This window comes from Amblyraja radiata, chromosome 10, assembly GCF_010909765.2.
Source record: "Amblyraja radiata isolate CabotCenter1 chromosome 10, sAmbRad1.1.pri, whole genome shotgun sequence".
In the NCBI taxonomy this organism is placed as follows: Eukaryota; Metazoa; Chordata; class Chondrichthyes; order Rajiformes; family Rajidae; genus Amblyraja; species Amblyraja radiata.
Genome location: NC_045965.1, coordinates 20,809,336 through 20,837,287, shown reverse-complemented (window position 1 = coordinate 20,837,287; position 27,952 = coordinate 20,809,336). Strand labels below are relative to the sequence as shown.

Sequence of the window (27,952 nt, the reverse complement as noted above, 5' to 3'; positions counted from 1 at the left end):
GTAGAAGACTCAAAGTGATTAAATCTGAAATATTCTGTGTGGAAATTTAAAAAATAAAAAGAGGAAGAGAAACAAACAAAGAAAGCACTAAGCAGCCGACATCTGCAAAATTAAAGAGACAGATAGAATATTACCTCAGGTACATTGTTGCAGCAACACTCATAAATACAAGTTTATGTTATATTTATGACCAAAAGCCAAAGTATGTACTCCAGAGATCACAGACATAGCCTTTTTATTACCCATTCCAAAGAATGCCTGTGGCACAATATGAATCATGGGCAAATTTAATAAAACAAATTATTTAGCCTTGAGGGGTTTACACCAATGCCACAACTGAAACCATTTTCCATTTTATGGCACTGATTACTATTGTTAAGCCAGAGACATTACATGCAGCATCAAGAATCCTGCCACAGCACTAAATATTTCAGCAGTAATTCACTGTCACATTGAAGGACGTCATGTAAAATTAAGTTTTAAATAAGTCCTCACTTGAGATTGTGGGTTAACTGCAGTTGCTTTGGTCTGGCTGCATTAAAAAAAACTTTGATGTTAACATCAGGGATATATGAGGATTGACCTCCAAGTCACTGCCCAAGAATTTCCCACCTTAACAACCACGTATCTGCTTAGTGTAACAAGGCTTGAATCAAGTTATAAGCTGCTGCAAAAGTTACCACTATGTGAAGTGAGTCACTTTGGGAAAAAAACATTGAAATCATTAATCACCCCACATTGAAGTCACTTGCCCTGCACATTGAATCATTTCTAATTAAAAAGATGACACTTTTACAATTGTCTTTCTCGTCCATAAATAACAGTTGACACAAAACAAATTTCTGCCACTGATCTGCAGGGTTACTTAACAGGTCTGCAATTATGCCCAATGAGACGCAACGGCCGGCGGAAGAGGGGAGAACATAAATGGAGGAAACAACATGGAACTCATTAAATGGATAATTAAACTGAACATTTCTTATTTGGAAAAATAAAATATTTTTTTGAACTTAAATAATTTTGATGTACCAAATATAACCTTATGATATTTATCTATTTTTTCACTGAATTATATGAGGTTATTGGTTTCTGTCTAAAAAATTAGATTAAAAAAAAAATACCCTGGACGTCTGTGACATTTGTATTGATCAAACTGCTCCATTCGCTTTTGTATCCTGGCCCTTCAAACCTCATACAACGTACGCGGGCTATATATATCACACAAGGGTCAGCTACTTCAGTGGTGACGAATGTTTCATTGACAGAAAATAAAGTCTGCAAAGAGAAAGAGGTATTTTGAGCATTGCAAAAAACAATCAGAAATACAAATCTCACACTATTTGCTCTAATAGGCAAGATGAAGAAAAAAGGTACATAATAATAATGATAAATTTTATTTTTTACATAGTGTTCATAGCAGACATTACGGTAGAAATATTGACAGTTATCAGGAGGAGGTTGCTCCAATAATATCCGATCTTCACTGGTGAAGGGACAGCAGGCCAGTGCCAACAGCAAGGCTAAATCATTCACAAACACGCTCAGACACAGGTGCGGAGTGGATGACCTATTTCAGCCTCCTCACAAGATTGTCACCATCACAGAAGCCAGTCTCCGACCAATTCAGTACATTCCACGTTAAATAAAACAGATGTAACACCAACACACAAGGACACAAACTGCTGGAGTAACTCAGCGGATCAGGCAGCATCTCTGGAGATCATGGATAGGTGACATTTCGGGTCGGGATCCTACTCCAGACTTCAGCTGTACAGCTTCCCGGTAACTATTTAGTTTTAGTTTTTTCTGTTATTTGGTTCATTGTCTCGTGTACTGAGGTACAGTGAAAACGTTTTTTTGTTGCATGCTATCCAGTCAGCAGAAAGACTATTCGTGATTACAATCATGCCATCCACCGTGTACAGATACAGGATAACGGGAATAATGTTTAGTGCAAGATAAAGTCCAGTAATGTCCAGTTAAAGATAGTCCAAGTGTCTCCACTAAGGTAGATGATATTCTGATATGCTGATAGGCCTGCTATTAAAATTGAGGTTGAAGGTGTCAAGAAATTATTGCTCAACATCAATACCACAAAAGCAATTGGACCAGATCAGATACAGAATCAAGCCCTCAAGATCGCAGCCGAAGAACTGGCCCCAGTTTTGCAGTTCATTTTCCAACAATCGCTTGACTCAGGTGATGTTCCGCTGGATTGGAGGAAGGTTAACATCACTCCTCTATTTAAGAAGGGTTCAACCACCAACCCAGCGAATTATCTGTCTTGTTTCATTAACAAGTACTTGCTGCAAACTGCTGGAGCATTTAATTGATAGTAATCTGATGCGACACGTGAGCAAACATAACATTCTTGCTGACAACCAACATGCATTTAGGAGACATAGGTCATGTGAGTCTCAGCTTATCCTGACGACAAATGACCTGGCCAAGCACCTTGATAGTAACGTCATCACGGATTTAGTTGTGCTGGACTTTTCTAAAGCATTTGATGTCATCCCACACCAGAGACTGCTTCGGAAGCTTGACTTCTATGGTATTCGTTCCAACACGAAACATGGATTTCCAGTTTCCTGACAAAACGTCATCAGCGTGTGTGTGTGAACGTAAAGAGCTCCAATTGGCATCCAGTGTTGAGTGGTACACCTCAGGGCACAGTACTTGGCCCACATCTATTTTTGCTTTACATAAATGACATCCATGAAAAAGTCGCAAGTACGACCAGACTATTCGCTGATGATTGTTTGCTGTACCGTCCAATTAAGTCAGCTGATGATGAAGATGCTCTCCAAAAGGATCTTGATACTATGGTTGAGTGGTCACAACAATGGGGCATGCAGTTCAACCCTTCCAAATGTGAAACCATGTGTGTCACCAGAAAGAGGAAACCAGGTGAAACATCTTACAATATACTTGGTGCCACCCTTGAAGAATCGAAACAAACCAAGTATCTTGGCATCAAAATGCAGAATGATCTGCGTTGGAATGGTCTGACTCATCATGCAACGGTGAAAGCAACAGGTGTCCTAAATTTTCTGAGGCGCAACTTTCATCATTGTTCAACTTCTGTCAAGGAGAAGCTATACTTCACCCTCGTTAGACATCATTTGGACTACGCAGTTGCAGCATGGGACCCATACACAAATAAAAACATTTCTTCCATCGAACGTGTCCAAAGACAGGCAGCTCGATTTGTTACTAACACCTATGAGAGAGAAGCGAGTGTCACCAAACTTCTGAATTCTCTGGGGTGGAACCCTCTCCAAGACAGACGTGAAGCTCACCGTTTGACCTGTTTTTACAAAATGGTCAGCTCGACATAGATTACAAGACCTACACCAAACCCAAACCAATTAGGAGCAGACGAGGGCATTTGATCCAATTTGTGATCCCAGCTACAAAGACAGATGTGTACAGCAATTCGTTCTTCCCCCGCACAATTAAAGCATGGAATAATCTCCACCCTACTATAGTTACCCAACCAGATGCAACTAAATTTAAAGTAGCTCTTTCTCCCCAATAACCTTTTCTGGCTTAAGTCCTCCCTCCACCACCTCCAGTTTAAATTCCATTTGGAATATTTTGGAGGACCAAGAAACCAAGAACCAAGATGGTATCTCAGTACTGCTCTCTAGTTGGTGATAGGATGGTTCAGTTGCCTGTTAACAGCTGGGAATAAACTGTTCCTGAATCTGGAGGCATACTCTCTCACACTTCTGTACCTTTTGCCTGATGGGTGAGGGGAGAAGAGGGGGTGTCCAGGATGAGACCGGTCCTTGATTATGCTGCTGGCCTTGCTGAGGCAGCGTGACGAGAATCCGTTCATGCGCTTCCTTGGTAATCTGATCTTTACCATCTTCAATCTATTCACGCCATGTTTTGAATATGTCAACTAGCTTCAAGCATTAAACCTGGGTCCTTACTGTGAGAACCCAGCTCCTGACTGCCTTCAATCCAAACACCATGTTCTTGTCCTCCCTCTTTTCCTAATTCTTCACATCCTTGGCTGGATATGTTCTTCACTCTGCAACCACCACAACATGCTCCCTTCTCCATCATTTTGTCAAAATGTCTCATCTAAAACGGAGAAAAGCGACTCAGAACAGTGTTAAAAATGAATGCAGAGCCCATGTCACGAGTTTGTTTGGATTTACATCAGGGGATGGAACGATTGATCAAGCTCACTGCAAAATTGGATTATTCTTTGGTCAATTGGTGCTGGCTACACTCAGGGACTGTACAGGCCCACCCCAGGTTACTAACAACATCTTATGGACAGCCTGTACAAATGAATGACTGGGCGACCAACTGTATAGATTTCCATGCAGAGCCACAGACATCTTCCGCCAGCTGGAAATGGGGCATATCCGAGCGCCTTCTTCACCCACCTCCCCCACATCTTCACCCACCTCTAGTGGCAACAAGCAAGCCAAGCAGGCACAGTAGCGCTGACCAATCCCACCAACTCGATCACTGAGCCAGTGAGGCCACTGGAAGCCTCTCTTCCTATGCCTGCCCATCCTCCCCTCATAGCTGTTTTTGTGAGCCTCTCCCACACGATGTTTTTGTTCATATCTGACTTACAAACTGCTGAGGTTATGAACAGTTAGAAACGGAACCCTGTTGTAATCTGGAGAGGGCCTGTACAATACAACCCTTTAGAAGACCTGCCGGGAACCTGTTAGCTTTAATCAATAAGCTTTAGAAACTGAAATGTGAAGCCTCTACTCCTTCCGAACTAAAACAGAGTGTGTCGAGCATTGCATTTGCTGTAACCCCATCCAAACTCACACTGTTGGCAAAATTGAACAAAGATATCTTTCCAACCCATTATCATTTGCACTCCAGCCAGGGGTTAGCTACAGCATAATAGTTTCATTTCCAATCTTATGAAACACAATGTGTGGGTAGTAATAAATGCAATAGAAGTAGTTGTCTCAGAGATTCAGATAAAAATAACCCACTCAAGCTTTGCTATTTCTGTTTATATCATCATAGGAACTCTTCAATGGGATTATTTTGTTGTTCTCACTCCCACTCAATCATTTTCTTTCATATCACTGATGGAAATCTATCCAAATGCTCTCCATAAATCACTTAGCTGGAAAATTACAATGTTTTTTTAAAAAGGTTGTCAACACAAGACATATGCGCAACTGCAACGTTTCAATGTATTTTTGGATGGTGAATTGAAGACTAAAATCTGAAGATTTACAAGCCTCATGCAACTAAAAGAAATCCGGGGTTTCTATTCAGAATGATGAAGAAACAGCAACTGATGTGCAAACTCATATAACATGGGAGGAATATGGTTGATATGAAGGGTCTCGACCCAAAATGTCCCCCATTCTTTCTGTGGGGGATGTTCATGTTAAATTCTATCGTGTATTGTGTTCTTTTTATTTGGATGGTTGTACGGTAACTCAAATCTCACTGCACCAATTGTTGCATTTGACAATAAATGCAACTTGAACTTGAACTATCCAGAGAGGCTGCCTGTCCCAATGAGTTACTCCAGCATATTGTGTTTATCTTCGGCGTAAACCAGCATCTGCAGTTCCTTCCTGAAGGGGATATTGCTCCAATGAATGTCCTGCTCTTTGTGGCAATGATTACAGGGTGTGGAGCTGGAACAATTTTGCTTCCATGCATCATATAAACATTTTTTTTTTGCAGCCACAATGTATCTGTAGCAGAGATTGAGGGTGTGGGTATGGAATCCAGACACATTAAGAGATGGTAAATTCCCATTCCCAAATGCCCATTCCCAATCCGACCTCTCTATCCTGGGTCTCCTCCATTGCCAGAGTGAGCAACACCGGAAATTGGAGGAACAGCACCTCATATTCCGCCTGGGTACCCTGCGGGCATGAACATTGAATTCTCCCAATTTTGCTAGCCCTTGCTGTCTCCTCCCCTTCCTTAACCCTCGAGCTGTCTCCTCCCATCCCCCCGCCCTCGGGCTCCTCCTCCTCCCCTTTTTCATTCCTTCCCCCTCCCCCACCCCCTATCAGTCTGAAAAAGGGTTTTGGCCCGAAACGTCACCTATTTCCTTCGCTCCATAGATGCTGCTGCTGTTTCTCCAGCATTTTTGTGTACCTTCGATTTTCCAGCATCTGCAGTTCCTTCTTGAACACATTAAGAGAGCTGTTTGGACATTATACAGCTGCACTCATTCTTGTGAGTGATGCAACCTTGGAATTCTTGGCAACTTCCGTTGCATTCTTGGCTTGAACAATTGTTGACTGAGAAGCTGCTTATATAGTTGGTCCAAGGCACTTCTCTTCAGGAATGTCTCTCTACGGTGACGATCTACATGGTATATATCATTACCTACTGAACAGTTTGTTCTTGATGCCAATAAACAGCAATTTTGCTTGGGTTGGTGTGTGCCTAATTGGAGCATAAGATCCCACATTGAATGGCAATTGTTCTTACCTCCTGGGTCCATGCCCCAATAAAGACAATGATGCACTCTAAACGGCATAGTGGCACAGAGGGTAGAGCTGCTGCCTTACAATGCCAGAGACCTGGGCTGGATCCTGACTGCGGGTGCTGTCTGTATGGAGTTTGTACGTTCTCCCCGTGGCCTGCGTGGGTTTTTGCCGGGATCTCCGGTTTCCTACCACACTCCAAAGACGTGCAGGTTTGTAGGTTAATTGGCTTGGTAGAATTGTAAATTGCCCCTAGTGTGTGAAGGATAGTGTTAGTGTGTGGGGCGAAGGGCCTGTTTCCACACTCTTTCCACATCTCTAACCTAAGTGGTTCTAGCCCAAAATGAATAGCAGCAAACATGTTATTAATGTGTACATGGCATTAATGACAGTTACTGCTTCACTTCACGGGGAGGAAACTAATTCAGCCGCAAAGGTTGTACTTTCTGCAGCTAGGACCCATCAATGATATTGTCCCATGCTGAAGTCGTTACCACTCAGAGCCATAAGAGAGTCCTTGTCCAAGATTGATGGACGTGCGCATGGCACACGTAAAATAAAATCAAGCATGAGTGTATCCCTTTTGTCTGCTCCATCATTCAACAAGCAAATGCTTGAGCTTTTACCTCAGTACCACTGCACGAGTTCCATTTCCCTTGCATGTTTTAATATTTAAAGATCTATCGATCTCTGTTGTGACCTTACTAACCTTTCTGTCCTGGGCCTTCTCCACTGTCAGAGTGAGGCCAAATGCAAATTGGAGGAACAGCACCTCATAATTCGCTTGGGCAAAAGACATACTTAAATTCTGGAAAGACGCTCCAATCCCAACGTTTAAAATGTGGATTACAAATATGTCGGAAATACTACATCTTGAGGAAATGAGACTTATGGGGCTTTTTCACGGGGCGAGTTGACGCAAGATGTCACCAGAGTGAAGTGGTCGTGGTCCAGCACGAGTCTCGCACGATATAACGGGGGTAGATAAATAGTTCCCACGGTACTCGGCATTTCTGTTATTTGTGCGAGTGACTTGTCCGTCTCCCGAGCTTTCGCGTTAAATCTTGAATGAACATCGTGAACTACACGTGACACAAATGATGTAACTTTTTTTTTCACACACTATATATATCCTCCCTTGGTTGAATCGGCTCATTTGGAGACATGCCTATACTAAGTAATTTCGAGTACAGGATGGTGGTTTTTTTCATTGACGCGCTGTATGCAGCTGTATGCAGGAAAACAAGAGCAATTCCTAAGAATATGGTCACCTTTCATTGATTTGTTACGGGTGTAATATGGTGCAACACAACCCTGGAAAATAATTATTTTAGGTGATGATGGGTGTGAATCGCCAGGACTTAGGCACATTCCCTTTCCTTTTTGCTTAGCCTTACCTTTTTAGATTCTTTACATATTTTATTTTTATTTTCTTAAGGCCCCCCTTTTCTGTGGGGCCTTTTTTTCTTCTTTTCTTTTCACATTTTCAAGCACGCAGTCTACTTAGCCATTATCATTCACTTAACGCTAACTACTGCGGACTACACTCCACTACTATCCTCACTCTTTTCTCCTTTCTCTTTTCCTTTTCTCTTTTTCTATTATAGGTTAAAGTTTTTTTTTAAAGTTGTACAAGAAATGTAATATGTTGCATATTATGATTAAGATGTATGTACATTGCTTTTAATAAAATTAAAATAAATAAATAAATAAAAATAATTCGCTTGGGCAGCTCACAATTCAGCAGTATGTTTATTGATCACTCTAACCAAGTAGCCTTTGCATCCCCTCTCTCTCTCTGTCCCTCCCCCACCCTAGTTGTTGCACTACTTTCACTATCGTCCTGTTGAGTTTCACAGTCTGTATAACTCGTTATCACCTGCCCCACAGTTAACAATGGACCACTATGGGCTCCAATTTCCTTGATTAATCATTGTTTTTTGCATATCCTTCATTCATTTGTTCTATTTACTGTCTATATCTCTCTTCCTTTGCCCTGACTCTTCGGGTCTCGACCTGAAACGTCACCTATTCCTTTTCTCCAGGGATGCTGCTGACCCACTGAGTTACTCCAGCTTTTTGTGTCTATCTTTTAATATAATGCATGTCTGATAATCTAGATGCACACTTTGACCTCCCGCTTGAGTCAGAGCCATCTCAGGGCTTAATGGAATGAGGAAAAGTACACAACAGAACAAGTTGATGCTGGTCATGGTAGCGTCTAATTTTAATGCTGATGATGGCTCGCCCCGTTGTATGGTTATCCACTAAATGTCTCCAACATTTAACCTCACAGCACCACTGTACAATGGAGGCTGCTCTTATAGTCAAGGCTGAGGGGGAAACAGCAGCACATCTTTTAAGTGCCTTTGCTTTACATCTTGCAAATCTTCTATGAAAAAAAAAGAACGGGCTTCAGTTGTAATGCATTTTCTACCTGTGAGGTCAGATTGAAATGACCCTCTCTGTCTTTACAAGGGCTGCAGAGGCGGTACTAGTAGGCAGCTGATGAATACAAATCAGTATCCGCGATGAGTCAGCAGAGGAGGAACCGGGGGGGGGGGGGGGGGGGGGGAAAGTAAATGGAATTTTGTCGCAGAAAATTGAATTTTAATTACATTATTACATAAACTCAAAACTACTTCCTGTGATATGTTATGCAGCCCTCCAGAAAGTAAATATTTGCATTTATAAACAATGTGCTTAGTATACTATCATATACTATCATACTGACTCCCTCCCTCCCCAATCTTTGCACATCCACAATCCTTTCCACTCATCACTTTAATTTCATGTTTCATGTATCTTGTGTTTAATGACTGTTGGCAGATCAATTTCCCTCCTGAGATAAATAAAGTTCTATCGTATCGTATCGTATTTCATGCTGAGATTCAAAATACTGCGAGAAGGCCTGTTCACGTTTACCATCACGTTGCAAAATAATGGTTATAAACCAAAAACACTGTTAGCACTGTATTAAACATACATCAACCAGGTCAAATCAGGTGCTTGCAGAATGACACAATATTGTACATGGTATCTATAGCTATATAATATTAAAACTCTGTGGCTGGCTGACTGTGTGTGTTTCTGCCTGACTTGTGGCTGCCAGTCTTTGATTCGTTGCTACGCCAACGTCAGACCCAGAAACGCCGAGTTTTTTTCCATTTCGGTAAAGATTTCACTTTTCATTCCAAGTATCCACTCCTCATTAAATTTCGTCGTGTTTATGTACACATTTTTAATAAAATCCTTCCCCCCCCCCCCCCCCCCCCCACTTGGTCTAGTTGAATATAGTTGGAAAGCTGAACAAGTTCAAATATCGTTGCTGACGGATCGTCTTTTTTTCTATTTTTCTTTCTTTCCGGCAATCATTATTTTTCTTGTGTTTATTTGAAAAAAAGTTTATGTTAATGAGGGTATCTCTACGGCAGTTCCAAGTTCTTCCAACCATGCAAACTGTGCTTTCCAATCTGCATCAACCTTTGAGTCACAACCTCCAAGTGCCTCAGTGAGATTTTTTCCTGCAATCTTCTTTTCCCAAACTGTGAAAACTAAATCTGAGCTATATTTGTCGTCACCTCAATTTAATCATGTTTAAAAAAGAGATCAAAGCAAACATAGGTATGTGACGATATGCCAGGGTGAAGAAATGCAGGTGAGTGTCTTGCAGAATTTGGCACCTAATTTATCTATCAGCAGTGAATTAGAGCCAATCAATTTTTTCTGCAGAGAGAGAAAGTGTGACACAAAGGTGCACAATAAGCTGCTGGAAGGTTTATTCATGTCACTATACGTCCTTATGTAATATCATAATGATATTCTGAAATGAGTTGGTAGAAGGCAGGCAAGGTACAATACTCTTCCATTAGATCAGGTAGATGCACAGAGCTTCTTGCCCATAGGAGTGGAATCGAGAACCAAAAGACATAGGTTTAAGGTGAGAGGGGAAAGATTTAATTGGAACCTGAGGGGTAACTTTTTTCACACAAAGAGTGGTGGCTGTATGGAACTAGCTGCCAGTGAAGGTAGTTGAGGCAGGTGCTATCACAATGTTTAAGAAACATTTAGACAGGTACATGGATAGGGCAGGTTTAGAAGGATATGGGCCAAAAACAGGCAGGTTGGACTAGTGTAGATGGGACATCTTGTCTGCTGTCGCAAGTTGGGTCAAAGGGTCTGTTTCCACGCTATAAGACTCTATGACTCAATGACTATTATAATTCTGCTCACTTGACACAATATGACAACAAGGAGATATTGCAATAATTTGGTGTATGCACATGTAAATCAGTACACCTTGCTGTCATCGCTATATTAGTGCAAGTTTTGCAAAGTTTTAGCAGATCAACCTACCTTCCAGTTACTCTTGATTCCATCCTCAGAGTACTGAATTTCAAACAGATGTGCATAGGGTGGAAGAAATGGCTTTTCCCAGCTGATATTTAAATAACGTCCATTTAAGATGATTTCTGCCTCGACATTGGAGGGTGCCAAAGGTTTCACTAAAAATATGAAAAAGAAAAAGAAACACTGATGGTTATTTAAGTGTTTAGATAATATGGAGTTTATGTTCCATATCTAAGGTTACACAGTCAAATTAAAATGAAGTAGCACTTTTTTGAAAACAGTAAGGAAGACTGAAGCCGAGAGAGGAGAAAGGATAAGAAACCTTTTCTTATAATCTAAAATGGCTTATAATCTGTTTAAAATGGGGAGAAATACGCTGGGATTTCTCTCTTGTCACATGATGAATGGGTGTAGTGGGTTGTGTACAGATTTCCTGATTCATTGGATCAGACAGTGCTTGATGTGGCTTGCATCCAGCTACAATCTTTCCATTGCCATCACACACCCACACCAATCCCCGTGATATTCTCACAGTCACACTTACAGTTCCACTCGAGCTGGAGTGGAACAAGCTCCTGAAGCCACAATCCCCTAGTGAAGCAAAACAGGTCACAAGGGACAAGTAGGTGATCCTTGAAGTCCTGCTCCACAAGACCCTGACAGTCTTATGAAGGCTCACTATTGACAAAGGCTTGTAACTATTTTAAATTCCTCAGCTAATAAGAAAGATAAACAATAAATTATGAATGGGCTGTACTTGTTAAGCCAGCCATTTCTGACCCAAAGCTGGCAGCCCCCAGCTCATGAAGTTTGTGGTTTATCGCTGAACTCAGCACAGCGGATGTCCGGTTCATTTCTGGCTATCATGTTCCCTCAAACACGAAAAAGGATATCCACTCTGAGGGCCACATGAATGGCAAGGGTGCTGGATATAAGGATAGTTTGTGAATATTATTGAAAGTAAAGCTAATGAATGTATGTATACTCGCTGAGAATGTTGGAAGAGTTTTTGCACTGGTCTTGGTTTGTATATATCTTTTATTATTCTGAATAAAATTTATTTTTGAAAAAAAAAGTTTGATTGTTCAAGGTCCTTCCGCTGCTGGACATTGAGGGCCAGAGGTCAGTGGAGACACCCCACAAACAAGGGAAGGGATATCACCCCGGGGAACCACATGTGAGTGGGAAGGACATTTTGTTTTGTTTAAGGATAGTTGCGAGCATTACTGTGCATGACACTAATGAATGCATAGATGCTGAGAGTGTTTGAGGAGTTTTTTTTTGCACATTTTTTATTCTGATTAAAGTTTATTTTTGGAATAAAATGTTTCTTTGTGCAAGTGGATAAGTCAGAGATGAAATGAGCTACAAGGAAACATCTCTGGCAATCGCTTTGGACAGGCTGGTGTGATAGAATATAGAACACAGAACAATACAGCAAATGAGCAGGCCCTTCGGCCCACGATGTCTGTGCTAACCATTATACCAATTTAAACTAAACCCACCTACCTGCCCATTGTCCATATCAGTCCCATTTCTGCATTTTCTTGTATCTGTCTAAATGACTTAAATGTTGCTATCATATCTGTTTCCACCACTTTCCCTGACAATGCTTTCCAAGCACCAATCACTCTCTGTAAAAGATTTGCCTTGGAAATCTCTTCTAAACTTTCCCCCTTCGCTTTAAATCTATGCTCTTCAGTATTTGGCATTTCTATCCTGCAAAACAAAAATCTCTGAGCATCTAATAACTTTATGTACCTGTACTTCTATCCGGTCGACCTTCAGCCTCCAACGCTCCAGAGAAAACAACCCGTTTGCCCAATTACTCCTTATAGCTAACAGCCTGATGAACGTGAATGTGACATTTAGGTCCATTAATTCACTATTAAAAGGGAGAATGTTTGTGTGGTGAAAAATTCTCCCATTTCATCACATGCAGGCTCAAAATAATGTAGAACCCCTTCAATGAAAGGGACTTTTACCTGGATAGGAATTTCCCGTTTAATCTAATGGGTATGGTATCCTAGGTAGTAAAATTGGTGGAATTGTAGACAGCGATGATAGTTATCATGATTTACGGCAGTATCATGATCAGCTGGGCCAGTGGACTGAGAAATGACTAATGGTGTTTAATGTATTTTGGGAAGTCAAACCAGAACAGAATCTTCACAGTGGGCAGGATGGGCCTGGAGAGAGTTGCAAAGATGAATAATCTAGGAATTCAAGTACATACTGGCATGTCAGTTACATCTTATGAAATTATGGAGGTGTATAAAATCATGAGGGGAAAAAAAATAGGATGAATGCACTGAATCTTTTGCCCAGGGTAGGGGATTCAAGAATCAGAGAGCAGAACATTACGATGAGAGGGGAAAGATTTAATAGGAACATGAGGGACAACTCTTTTTGCCCAGAGGGCGGTGGGTATATGAAATGAGCTGCCAGAGGAAGAAGTTGATGCAAGTACAGTAACAACATTTAAAAGTTACTTTAATGGATCGGAAAAGTTTAGAGGAATATGGGTCAAACATGGGTAAATAGGATTAGCTTAGATGGGGGCATATTGGCCAACACAAACAAGTTCAGCCAAAATGCCTGTTTCCCTGCTATATTACTCTATGGCACAGTGATTATTCAGAAGAATGCATTCTCTAAATCAGTGCTTCTTAAACTATTTCAGTGTCATTCACCCTTGTGTTTTATCACAAAATTTAATTCACCCGCGACTAAATTTTCTTTTTTTTTGTGGAAATTTTCAACTTATTCTCCCTTGTGTATAATTTTATATATATTATATATATTTTATTTAAATTAATTCTGTCACATGAGCAAAAAACATAAATTAACCCATTTCTTAAGTGTTTATTTTATTCAACTTTGTGAACAACCTAAAAATGTAAAGAAAATTCAGTGAAAAAAAAAAGTTTAATTACCACTGGAGTTGGAAAATCATTCTATTAGAATGATAATAAAAAAAACCATTACAGTGTCTAAACACTGGGCTTCAGCCCCATCCTACCCTTTCGGGCTTTCATTACTGCAGTAATCTCTCCCCGACGAATGCTCACAAAACCACCAAATATCAACTTTGGTAGCTAAATTGCTACACAAAATAAAGTTACAGTTCAACAGTTGCCTCCGGCGATCCTCCAGTGTTGCCATTTATAAATTTATGATCACACTAGCTTGTCCGGTCTTCCTTAAAATGTTATGTTACAGTAAATTTGGGAAATATCCTGCTACTTTGAAATTCGAAAAACATAGGTAGAGAGGGAAAAACAAAACAAATTTCCATCTCTACTGCTATTAAAACCGATAAGAGCTTACTAGACTTTAATGGTAATGCCTTTTTTAGGTATAGAAAAAAATATATAAATATCTGAATAAACTCTTCATTCACTCCAAAATAATTTCATTCACCCTTGGGTGAACCATTCACCAGTTTACAAAGCACTGCTCTAAATGAACCTCTTGCACTTTGGCATCGCATTCAAATGATATTCAATAGATTCGCAAACAAGTTAAAGATTGCTTTTTGAAAACACGACGAGGGAGCTGAATTTCCATATTTTTTTATCATTGTGCAGAGCAGAAATGTAAATTAAATCACCTGGACTGAGACCTTGGTGACATCAGTAAAGGTGAACTTACCTACTTCCATGGGAATCACACAGATTGGTGCAGATTTGAATGTTGTCTCACGAAATTGGAATTCCATCCACATGATATGGCCAAAAGTGAGGTTAATGGGCTTGATGTGACATTGGCCAAATTCATTCCTCAGCACACGGCATTCTTGAATATCAACGCTATTGTTTTCAATTTCCAGGTTATCACACCAAAACTCTTCACTTTTAAAGGAAAGAAAATCAAAGACAAAACATAAAGTATAACTAAATCAAATTTATACTGGGGAGATGGCAGGAATGGGGTACTGATTGGGGGTGATAAGCCATGATCACATTGCATGGCAGTGCTGGCTCGAAGGGCACCTATTGTCTATTGTCTATTATCTATAAATATTACATGCTAGAAAATCTGACGACACTGGGAGTTATTACTTTATCCTTTCATTACCGATATCTAATTTGACCGGTTAAAGTCTCCCTGTTGGGTCTTAAGAAATAGTATATATACACCATTTTATATTTTATATATAAAATAAGTCAGGAACAAATTCAGCCAATTTTGTATGTGGTCTTATAGATCTGATGTCATGACAAATTGTCTATCACTCAGACACTCATTTAAATGGCAAAACCTGGAAATGGGGCAAAACTATAAGGAATTAACTTTTTACTTTGGAAGTAATGTTGGGATGAAATATACTGAGCATCAATTTGTATTTTCATAAAGCATTCTCAATGTAATCGTTTACCAAAGGGAACTTAAAATATGTAACTGACTGCTGTGTGAGTGAACCTGCTGTGGAACTGATAGGGGATGTGGATGGAAGATATTGAACAAGTCTCATAGTCATATAGTGTGGAAACAAGTCCTTCGGCCCAATTTGTCCATACTGACCAACATGTCCCATCTACACTAGTCCCACCTGCCTGTGTTTGACCCATATCCATCTAAACCTATCCAAACACCTGTCTAAATGTTTCTTAAACATTGAGATAGTACCTGCCTAAACTACCTCCTTCAGCAGTTCGTCCCATATAAAAAGTTGATCCTTAGGTTCTTATTACATCTTTCCCCTCCCCCTCACCTAAGCCCATGTCCTCTGGTTCTTGATTCCCCTACTCTGGGTAAAAGACTGTGCATTTACCCTATCTATTCCTCTCATGATTTTTTACACCTCTATAAGATCACCCCTAATCCTCCTGTGTTGTGGGGAATAAAGTCCTAGCCTGCTCAATCTCTCCATATAGCTCAGTGCCTCAAGTGCTGGAAACGTCCTCGTAAATCTTCTCTGCACCCTTTCCAGCTGAACAACATATTTCCTATAACAAGGTGACCAAAGCTGAACACAATACTCTAAATGTAGCCTCACCAAGTCTCGTACAACTGCAACATAACCTCCCAACTTCTATACTCAAGAGGGTACACAAAATTGCTGGGGAAACTCAGCGGGTGCAGCAGCATCTATGGAGCGAAGGAAATAGGCGACGTTTCGGGCCGAAACCCTTCTTCAGGTTGAAGAAGGGTTTCGGCCCGAAACGTCACCTATTTCCTTCGCTCCATAGATGCTGCTGCAGCTGAAGAAGGGTTTCGGCCCGAAACGTCGCCTATTTCCTTCGCTCCATAGATGCTGCTGCAGCTGAAGAAGGGTTTCGGCCCGAAACGTCGCCTATTTCCTTTGCTCCATAGATGCTGCTGCACCCGCTGAGTTTCCCCAGCAATTTTGTGTACCTTCGATATTCCAGCATCTGCAGTTCCCTTCTATACTCAAGACTCTGACCGATAAACTGTATAAAACTTAAACATTTCTGGACTGATATTTTTGAAATAACTTCAGAAGTTATTAATACAAAACTGGACCCAGACACAAAATTAATAATACTTGGAATATCAGAACAAAGCTTAACACTCACAACAAACCAAAGAAATTTCCTCAATTACAGTATAATAACCGGAAAAAAATTAATATTACAATTTTGGAAAGGCCCTACAACCCCCACAATTAAAATGTGGATTACGGAAATGTCGGAGACCCTATACTTAGAAAGAATTAGACTTGTCTTAATGGACAAACAAGATCTTTTCCATAAAATTTGGGCTCCATTCATTAACTATCTGAAGGGATAGATTGGCACAGCACGAGGACCCAACTAAAACTTGAACTCAGGAATAGATGAAAAGCTATACTTTATAACCTACAAACCTATCTCCATTGATGTATTACAGGTAACCCATTCCACCTCCCTTGTTTTTCTGTTGTGTTTTTTTTTGCTTTCTTTTTTATTTGTAACTTTCTACCCTCTCTTTTTCCCTCTTTCTATAAAAAATAAAAACACTAGAAGCAGAAGTAATTGATAATGGAAAATTTTAATAATGTATGACTGATGTATATGAAAAGTTTTTTTACTATAATATGTAACTACATTTTATAATATGTCTACTTCTAATAAATAAATAAAAATTTAAAAAAAAGACTCTGACCGATGAAGAGCAATGTGCCGAAAGCCTTCTTGACCGCCCTATCTACCACTGACAGTACTTCAAAGGAATCCACCTGTGATGCCACATTCAAGTTTGAAGCACATTCTGACAGTATAGCACCTTCACCAATGAGTAGCCAGAGGTTATTCCCCCTATTCCTAACCCTAGCTCATAAGTAACAATAAAGACATTATACTTGCATGTAATATTTTAACTTGTAATTGCTGGCTGCTTCTGGTTTCCAGAGACTTGAGTGCCATCTGCAGATCATTCTTTCCAATGCACCATCGGTCTCGCATGAAATATTAATTTTTGTATCTGTAAAAATATAAATGTAGAGGAACGATATAAATCATTATTTTAATAAAGATGTGGGAAGATGATATTTTGCATCCTATGCATAATTAAATCAGCAAAATTAATTAAATTAAATAAATAAAGGATTAAGGATGAAAATAATTTTAAAATTGTATACAATAAACGGCACTAAATGACAGTTCATTTAATTGAAAATGTTGAAAATATGTAATAAAACAGAAAATCTTAGAAATATTTTATGTGAGAAACTGGGTTAGTGCTTTAGGGTAAAAAAAATTATTAGCACCTTCATATGGGTCTTTGGCTAAAATGATGAACCTACATCTCTTTCCACAGATGCTGCCTGACCTGCTGAATATTTCCCGCATTTCTTTTTTTTAAATCACTTACATAACTATCTACTTTCAAGTTTCTGTGCCTTCTGTTCGACGGGAGTGAGGAGAAGAATGACTGAGATGGGGAAGGCGTTAAATTATTTTAGCTGCTTTCCCAATGCACCATGAAATGTAGATCTAGTCAATGGTGGGGAGTCTAATTTGTGTGATGAACTGGATTCAAAACTCTCTGGAATTTCTTGCAGTCTTGGGCAGAGCTGTTCCCAAACCAAGCTGTGATGCTACCCAGTGCATCTATGGTGCATCTGTAGCAGTTCTTAAGGGATTCTTATGGGATTGGACCGGCTTGATGCAGGAAAAATATTCCCGATGTTGGTCACAGTTTAAGAACAAGGGGGAGGCCATTTAGGACTGAGATGAGGAAAAACTTTTTCACCCAGAGTTATGAATCAGTGGAATTCTCTGCCACAGAAGGCAGTGGTGGCCAATTCACTGGATGTTTTCAAGAGAGAGTTAGAAACACTGTTGCTCTTAGGGCTAATGGAATCAAGGAATATGGTGAGGAAGCAGGAACGGGGTACTGAGTTTGGGTGATCAGCCATTTTCATATTGAATGGCGGTGCTGGCTCGAAGGGCCAAATTGCCCATTCCTGCACCAATTGTCTGTTTCTATGTTTGCAAGAGTTGTAGTAGACATGCTGAATGTACTCAGTTTCCTCAGGAAATAAAGTGTTGATGTACCTTCTTGGCTGTCACTTCAATGTCGTTTGTCCACGGCAGAATGTTAGTAATATTTACTCTTAGGAACTTTTAACTCTCAACCATTTCCAGCTCAACAACAGTGATGCTGATTAATCATGCTATCCCCTGTTCACGGAATATTTTATCCAACTTTTTCAACTGAACACTTTGTAATTTTGAAGATTTTTATGTGTTTTAATGATTAATGTTTTTATAGCTGTTGAATGTTTGCAAATGTGAGCTTTTGTGCACGGCTTAATCAACTGGCGAAGCACCTCTTTCTCACACCTCACCAGCGCTTGGCTGGCATTGGGACTTTCTCCCGGAATTTGTCACTAGAAGATCCGCCTCTGATAACTGAGGCCCGACTGGGGAGGGGAGCAGCAGCCATGAGCAACCTTCCACAGCACAAGAGACTGCAGAATCTGGATCAAAACCAAACTGCTGGAGGAACTTAGCAAATCTAGTGGCATCGATGGAGGCAAACGGATGATCGAGATTTTGGGTAGAGACAACCCATTAGCCCTGATGATTTTTTATATTGTTAGACGTGTAACACAGCAGAAGTGGTGTGGCGGCGCCTAACGACAGCGGCTCGACTGCAGTCCGTCTGCCTTTTTTTCAATTTTTGCCTCGTTAAATGTGTTTTGATTCTAGTCTTAATTATCTTTTCAGCTGTGTACATGTGGGAGGTGGTGGGGGAAACTGTTTAATCTATTCCATGTACAGGGAACCCGACATTTTCCCTGTCGGGTCTCCGGTGTCGTTGGGCCTAACCGGAAGTGGCGGCGCTGGGAACGGCTGCGGCTCGCCTGCAGTCCGTTTGTTTTTACTTTTTTGTGTTGTTTTTTTCCGTTTTGTCTAGTTGTGTTTTTGGTTTTTAGGTTGTGTTTATGTGGGGGGGGGGGGGGTTGGGGGGTTGAAACGGGGTTTGCTGTCTCTCCCTTGGGGGGAATACGACTTTTATGTCGTATCCCCCCTCTCTGCCTCCGTGTGCGCTGAGGCCTAATGGCGGAGCTGGCGACCTCGGGACTCCGGAGGCAGAGCCAGTCAGGACTCGCCCTGGGTTCGCTCCCGTGAGGGCGGCCCAGCTCGGGGCTGGAACTGCGCTCCCGTGAGGATGGCCTGGCGAGGGGCCGAGACTCTCCCGTGAGGGGCTGTGGCACTCCCGTCGGAGTGGCCCAGCCCGAGGGAGGAACGGCACTCCCGTCGGAGTGGCCCAGCTCGAGGGTGGAACGGCACTCCCGTCGGAGTGGCCCAGCTCGAGGGTGGAACGGCACTCCCGTCGGAGTGGCCCAGCTCGAGGGTGGAACGGCACTCCTGTCGGAGTGGCCCAGCCCGAGGGAGGAATGGCACTCCCGTCGGAGTGGCCCAGCCCGAAGGAGGAACGGCACTCCCGTCGGAGTGGCCCAGCCCGAGGGAGGAACGGCACTCAGGTGAGGGCGATCCGGCTCGGGGCTGGAACGGTGCTCCGGTGGCTGGGACGGCGTTGACCCGAGTCCTGGGTTCAGCTGCGGGCCAGTGGCTGCGTCCGCTGGACTGGAGGGCGGCAGCTTCGACCACCCCGGGCCGCGGTGTTTGAGCCGGCCCGTTGCGGGGTTCGGTGAGCCGCGGGACTGATTTACCATCGCCCGGTGGGGAATCGCCTCAGCGCAGAGGGAGAAGAGGAGGGAAGAGACTGCAGCCCTAAGATTTTTGCCTCCACCACAGTGAGGTGCTTGGAGGACTCACTGTGGTGGTGTTAATTTGTGTTTATTGTTGTTATTATTGTATGATTGTATGTATGACTGCAGGCACAAAATTTCGTTCAGACCGTAAGGTCTGAATGACAATAAAGGCATTCAATTCAATTCAATCAATTCAACATCGTGGAGCCGGCGACGGACTCCGGCCGGGACCAACCCGAGGGTTCCAGTCGCGAAGCCTGCGGACCTGCCATCACGGAGCAGGCCGACGTCGTAACGGGAGGAGCTGTGGTGGTACGCGGCTGTGACCCGACTTAGGAGCTTCGGAGGCTCCGGCTGCAGGCCCTGTGGATGGTAACATCAGGAGCTCGCAGGTCCCTGGTGGGAGACCGCTTTTCGGAGCTCCCGTAACGGCTACTTCTCCCGCTGGAATCGCGGGTTAAATGACTTGGAACGGGGCGTAACATCGCCCGGCACGGCTTAACAGCCGCGGGACTTACCATCGCCCTCCAGGGGCTTTAACATCGTGAGCCCCAGTCGCCTCAATGTTGCAGTTGGACTGCTGGACCGCGGGAGAAGAACAAAGGGAGGAGATAAGACTTTTCCTTCCATCACAGTGAGGAGGTGTTGGAGATTCACTGTGATGGATGTTTGTGTAAATTGTGTTAAGTGTGGGTCTTGGGATTTTTTCTAATGTTAAGAAAGTAAAAAAGCAATTTTGTTCAAACCAAGCTGTTTGAATGACAATAAAAGGCATTTTATTCTATTCTACCAAGGAGGAGCATTGTTTCTTTAAAGGAGGAATAAAATTACTGTAGAAACAGAGAAATTCAGATGCTTGTTTACAAAAAATGACACAAAGTGCAGGCCTAACTAAGCGGGTCAGGCCATATCCCTAGAGAAAATGGATAGATGATGTTTTGGATCAGGACCCTTCGTCAGACTGTACTTCGGACTCAAAATGATATTGGTCGATTGAAAACAATCTAAGAGACTGAACATTTATTTTATACCATCTGATAGCATGCTCCTTGATTTAAAAAAAAATCTTACCCAATATAACTATTTCTGCATAGCGAAAGTTACAAATACTTCTTTCTTCATTTTGAAGGCAACACTGCAATATGTTGAATTGAGACTGTCCATTTGATGTTACATTGAAGAGAGTAACACTGGTTTCATGATTATTGATTAAAGAATAATGATCTTCGGGAATTTTCTCATTCATGTTTAACCACCAGACAACATTATAATTGGTCAGGGTTGATTGTAGAAAACGCACCGTACAGTAACATCCGAGCCAATAGTTGCCAGCACTTGAGATGGGTAATATGTAATTGCTGCCAAAACAAAATTAGTTAAATAAATATTTTACTTAATATTTGCATATTAAACGGTGGCACGGTGGCGCAGCGATTGAGTTCCTGCCTTGCAGCGCCAGAGACTCGGGTTCGATCGTGACTATGGGTGCTGCCCGTACGGAGTTTGTACGTTCTCTCCGTGACCACATGGTTTTTTTCCGGGAGCTCTGGTTTCATCCCACACTCCAAAGATGTACAGGTTTGGCTTTGGTAAAATTGTAAATTGTCCCTCCTGTGTAGGATAGTGTTAGTGTGCGGGGATCTCTGGTCGGCATGGACTCGGCGGGCCTAATGGCCTCTATCTGCGCTGGATCTCCCAACTACACTAAACTACATATATACACACACACACATTATTTTTGTAATCATTTAAATTCAATTTATACAAGGAAGTAACTCCTCTCCCTTCCCTGCTGAGAATTCCACTGTGGCACCCGCTTCAATCATAAGGCTTGTAACCCATTCTAAATTAATCCATCCTGTTCTCAAATAGCTCCCTTCACTGGTGAAGACAGAGATACAATGGAGTTCGAGCGTGTAAAACATTGACATCATTGATGTAAAGACTTTCAAAATCACTGTAAGTGAACCTTGAGACAAGTAGCAGCTGCATTGAATTAGATCAACACGCTTCAATAAAAATGCAAAATCCATCCTACCGATTGCAGTTATTTCATCTTGGTGAAAATTATCAGAGTCACATACAGCACAGAAACAGAGACTTTGGTTCTGAGTCCACACCATCCATCAAGCCCCATTTACACTAATCCCAGTTTATTCTCTCAGTTCCACCCCAGATTCTATCACAGGGGGTAATTTATAGGGGGGTAATTTACAGTGGCAAATTAACATATCAACACACACACACACACGGAAGTCACATAGTCACAGTGACAACTTGCAAACTACAGACAGACAGCATTGGCAGAGAGAAATAAAACCAAGTCACTGCATCTGTGAGGGAGCAACTCTACAAGCTGCGGGCGGCACTGTGCCGCCCAGGTTCGCAGCTCGCATTGCTCTTGTTTTTCATTTAAACTGGGATATCATGTGCACCTTGCAAAATAAACCAGGGATTCATCCATGTCAGAGGCATTGGTTTTGTTGAGGGATAACATCATTAAATACTGATGGGGAAAAAAAGATATCCTCTGCCAATTGACTTGAATTGAAGGCAAGAATAGACAACAAGCATTTAATTCACTCGCCATTAAAGTAAACATAGACTTAAACGCAGAGCCTGGTAATCTTTCTCTGTTCTATTCCTTCAATAATGTAGAATCATCAGAATATCGATGGAAAGTTTTAGATTTAAATGTTGCTAAGACCATTATGAGATCCCACAACAACATTTCTTGTTCAGAGAATTGAATTGTGTCAACACCAAAGCTTTTACAACAGGAGAAGAATTTTAAGTAGTAGAGGCGGGTGACAGATGCCTGAACCATCTACACATGGACCATGGATGCCCAGACTCCGTGCATCCACATCCACCTTAAGCATGGAGATGCAGGGGGTTTAGGCACCTAGTGTCAAAGTGAAACCATAAGTGCAAAGAAGCTGGAAAGAGTGGCAGAGAATCAAAATGAATTGCAGACAGAGATGGAAAAAGGTAACACAAGGAGAGAAAGAGCAGATGCAAGAGAGGAAGTACAGTGGGGCAAGGACTGGATGAAAACTATGGATTTACCAGGGAAGCCCTTTTCATGGCATAGATCAGCCTGTGCCAGGTTGAGTTCTATGTAAATTGGAGGGCAGGGAGAGAGGTTTTCCACTCCAGTACCTAATGTGATGGCGTTCAGTGTGGGCAGGGATGAGATCTGTGGGTAGAGGCAGAAAGTTCCACTTGCCGTGACTTCCAGAAAATAGAGGAAAACACATTATAAACATTCATGGATAGTAACAAGTATGCCCTTTTAGAACATCCTACACCATCTCTCATGTTTTGAATGAGTACATTCAGCTCCACATAACAATTGCAAAGTCTACATACATTGTACATCAGTTAATGAATAATTATTTCAGTTTACAAAAAAAAGCAGAAATTGTCATGGCAGTAAATATGTGCACAACAAGGAATTTATTGATCAGATCATGTATTGGTTAAAGGATGAATTTTGACCAGAACAGGTGAAGCTCCTCAACTTTTCTTCAGATTAATTATTTCAAGATTCATGACAGACAAGGCCTTGATTTAGCATCTCACCTTAAAAGCAACACCTATGATGGAACAGCATTCCCATTGTGAAGGTACCTCGCTACCTGTTCAAGGTCCCATAATAGGAATTGAATTAGTGCATTTCTAGCTGGGAGATATAAATACCACCACTTAATGAATTAGAATTGTATTGATAATTTTACAGTTATTATTAGTTTATATCCTGTAAAGATTATTTATTTACTGGTCTACTGGAGTGTGGACACTTTTGCAGTTTATATGAGGAGCCAAATTATCCTGGATTAATGAAGCAAGTGCGCTTCACCACAACTAACGTACAGCAACCTTACAAATCCAAACTGGATCATAACTTCCTCATCTCCTAATTCAGGCTGCAATAAGCACTGTAACTTTTCATGGTTTGGTCCTTTAGTAGAGGATTGGTAAATTCTGATAGAGAATTGGCAGTGAATGATAATTATCATCATACTACTCTGTTTGCAGACAATTTGATCTGAAATTGCTTCAAAATTACTCCACGTGGCATTTTACAATGGCCTACATCTCCATTGTTCACAATTGGTTTAAATCACATTTAAGATTTCTTTCTCTCTGAGTCTCAACCTACCTATTTTCATGGAGAGCTTCCAGGTTGGCCCAAAAACAAGAGCCTCAAATCTTGTGAAAAGGAGCCATAGGTTTCCTGAAAGAAAGTGCATTGTGCGTCGAGGGCTGACTGGGAATGCCAAGTGGGAAAACAACAGAAAGGAGAACCAATACCAGGAAAAAGTCAGAGGAATCAGGGGTGAAGCAAGACGACCAACTCAGCTTGCAATTTAGCTGGAAACACCAGAGGCTGCTGATGCTGGAATCTGGAGCAAAACAAAAGTGCTGGAAGAAGTCAGCAGGCCAGGCAGCATCTATGGAGGGAAATGAACAGATGACATTTGAAGAAGAGTCCCAACGTTGTTTGTCCATTTACCTCCACAGATGCTGGTGTTCCTCTCGCACTTTGTACGTTGCTCTTTATCTGACTAGAGCTACAAACTAGACACTAGTCATTCCGTTCTTTAAAGGAGCTGCTCGACTTGCATTATTTTCACTATTGCTTCATGATCTCATAACGCTTACCTATTGACAAGCATTAATAGACAACCAAAAATAGCAGAGCAGTGTTAAGCGTTCAAGGCAGCCTCATGCCAGGCTGTACCCCGGCTGACACAGGTGGCAGGAATATTAAATGAGGGTTGCTTAGCAGCTTCCAGCTGATCAAAGACTATAAAGGTCACATGTGTCCATTTCCACAGGAAGATACACAGCAGTAGAAGTGTTGACAAACCTTGTTATTCATAGAGTCAGGCTTTAACTATGGAATACATTAAATCAGTCAGGCAGCAGCAGGCTGCAAAAAGAAATCCTGGCTCAAATACATGTTTATTTTTTGCAGACGTGTCTTGGTTTTGCAGCACAATTGCACAACTTTTGACACAAGTTAAAACGGTGGCACCTTCCACCTTTGCACAGTCAGTTCAGGATCTATCTGTTTCAATTCTAAAGTGGCTGTGTAACACGGTTATGGTTCTTCCATTTTACAATTTGTTTTTTTGTACCGCCACAATTAAACATTGTAGCACCACCAAATCACAGGAAAGATGAAAAACCGTGAGAGAGTGCACTGAGATTTTCTAAAATGAATACATGGATGATTGACTTCAATCATGAGGACAGGCAGGAGAAACTGGAGAGGCTCTCCTTGGAAGCGTGGAAGGATGTGAGTGTATCTGAAGAAGGTATTTAAAACTAAGCTTGGTTTCAGCAGAACAGATAGAGTGAATATGTTGAGGGTGGAAGTATTCCAGGTGCAAAAAAAAAGTGAGTGATATAAAGGAACTAAAAATTACTTAAGGGAAATCTATTTTTTACCAGATCGAAGGAGATTGATAAAAGAACAAAACGTTACATGAGGAAAGCCTTTTTTTTTTAAAAACCAGTGAGTATCAGTTGTGAAATGCACTACTGGGTGGTAGCAGAGGAAGCTAGTGAGACTTCATTTTGAGTCCAACTTTGCCTCCTACCAAGCCCATATAAGGGTGCCCAGTGTCCCTTCCTTAGCCAGGAACCCGGCAATATGGTTTATAAATTAAAATATTCATTGAATAAGGTCTTCCTTTTGTCTCTTTGTACTATTTGGTAATCAGTGATGCTGATGAACTTTTGCACATCCATGAGAAATACAATTGTCAGCATCCAGGTATATTTTTCTCAGCTCCGTTCCCCTTGAGATGATAAACCCTCAACATGGAATAAGTTGTTACTATCACAAGGCCAAGGAATGAACGTGACATTCTTCACTAAGAGAGAGTTGAGTCCTCAAGGAAAAGAATATTACCAGCAGGCAGGTAATATATTAACAGTTACTTTATACTGCAATCTGAACAGTCACATCTTTGTTCGAGTTCAATTCCACAATTTCATATGAACCAAACACTTTAAAAAAATCTTCTACTTGCTTCCCTGCCGATGTGGCCTTCTATGTATTTGCTGCAGAAAATTGATACTTACCCTGTACGTTCACATGCAGAGGTTCACTCCAATCACTCCAAAACCCCGGGCCATCGCGACGTTTACAGCGAATGACAATAAGATAAGAAAGGTCACTCTCCAAATTGTGAAGCATCAAAGAGTTTTGCCAGACATCCTTAATCTATTGCGTAGGATTAATAACAGAAAAACATTAGATTTAGGAGCAGGGATAGGTGAGAGAGACGATCAAGCCTGCTAAGTCTTTAACATGGTCACAATTAATTATCTCAGATCTCACCCCACTCCCCTACCTGGTCTCGATTTCCATGGATCCCTTACAGTTCAATTGTCTATCTTACACTCAAGCATCCTTAGTGACTCAACTGTGAAGGCCAGGTCAAGGGATATTTTTAAGATGAAGATTGACAGATTCTTGATTAGTACGGGTGTCAGGGATTATGAGGAGAAGGCAGGAGAATGGGGTTGAGAGAGAAAGATAGATCAGCCATGATTGAACGGCAGAGTAGCCTTGATGGGCTGAATGGCCTAATTCTGCCCCTAGAACTTATGAACATGAACATCCACGGTTCTCACGTGTTGAGCAGTCCTACGATTCACAACCCTCCGAAGAAATTGCTCCTTATTTCAGCTTTAAATGGCCAACCTACAATGGTTTAAGCCATTTTCCCTGGGTAAACATCGCGCCAATTCCATATATTTTAGCATCATCTTGCTCCTTTGAGCCCAACCCAGATATACTCATTCTCTTCATTTTTCCTCATCAGATACCCCAGTCATCCAAGGATCTATTGTGATTCGCCACTGTATCACTCAGAAAGAAAGTATCCACTTGCATGAATGAAGAGTTTCACATTGTGTGCAGTACTCCAGTTGCAATCTAAACAGAACTCCATGCAACTATACTTGTTACTAAATTACATGCAATTAAGGCTGTTGTTCCAAAGGCCTTCTTAATTAGTTGGAGTACTTGCATGCTGTGTGTTTCTTGTATGAGGCAACTAAATCTTTATTAACACTAACATTTAATATTCTCGCACTTAAACAATGGGCGAATTAAACTATTCTTCCTACTAAAGTGGACAAAACATTTCTCCACGTTGTACTATATCTGCCACTATTTTGCACATTCACTAAACATTTCTATATCCCTCTGCAGACACATTGCATAACCTCACAACTTACCTTCCCATCTTTGACTCAACTGCAGACTTGAATAGACTATGCTCAGTTAGTTCATCTACATCATTCACATGGATTGGAATCAGCTGAGATCCCCAAACCAACCCACTACCTTAAAAACCTTAAATTGGATCCTTATCCTTACCCTTCATTTTTTACTTGTTAACCAAACATGTCTATCTTGAGACATTATCTCCAACTCGACAAGCCCTTTACTTGTGGAGTATTGTTTTTCCAATGCCCTATTGAGGGAAGTTTGAAAATGCTAATACATTGCATCTGTTGGTTCTCTTTTACCTACCCTGCTGTTCATAAATTCAAAAAATTCAAATAAATTTAACATATACCATTTCTGTTCATAAAACCACAGTAACTCTGTTTAATTACATTACACTTTTTTAAGGAGGCAGTTATCACTTCCTTTACAATGGATTTTAGTATTTTCACCAATGATATTGTGGTTCCACGGGATGACATAGAGGAGGATGACTGAATTTTGGAGCCTTCCCTCACAGTGGGAAACTTTGATCCCGCTGTGTAGGGATGTCTGTGTTAAAGGGCCTGTCCCACGAGCATGCGACTGCATGCGGCAAGCGCGACCAAACCGGAAGCGGGGGCCGCGCGGAGGTCGAGTGATCCCGTACGAGTTGACGTGAAGTTCGAGCGAAGGCATACCCCGTCAAGACGCTGTGTACGGCATCGAGACGCTGCGTATGGC

At 41.5% G+C, this 27,952-nt stretch overlaps 1 protein-coding gene across 1 annotated transcript in view; it reads right to left on the bottom strand.

Moving 5' to 3' along the window:
- Positions 1-27,952, bottom strand: part of lepr (leptin receptor) — an 87,009-nt gene that overhangs the window by 26,905 nt on the left and 32,152 nt on the right. The window contains 7 exon segments of the mRNA XM_033029136.1: positions 1,122-1,275; positions 10,809-10,957; positions 14,457-14,656; positions 17,114-17,231; positions 21,046-21,255; positions 21,258-21,332; positions 26,074-26,215. Of these exon segments, the coding sequence (XP_032885027.1) occupies positions 1,122-1,275; positions 10,809-10,957; positions 14,457-14,656; positions 17,114-17,231; positions 21,046-21,255; positions 21,258-21,332; positions 26,074-26,215 (1,048 nt within the window).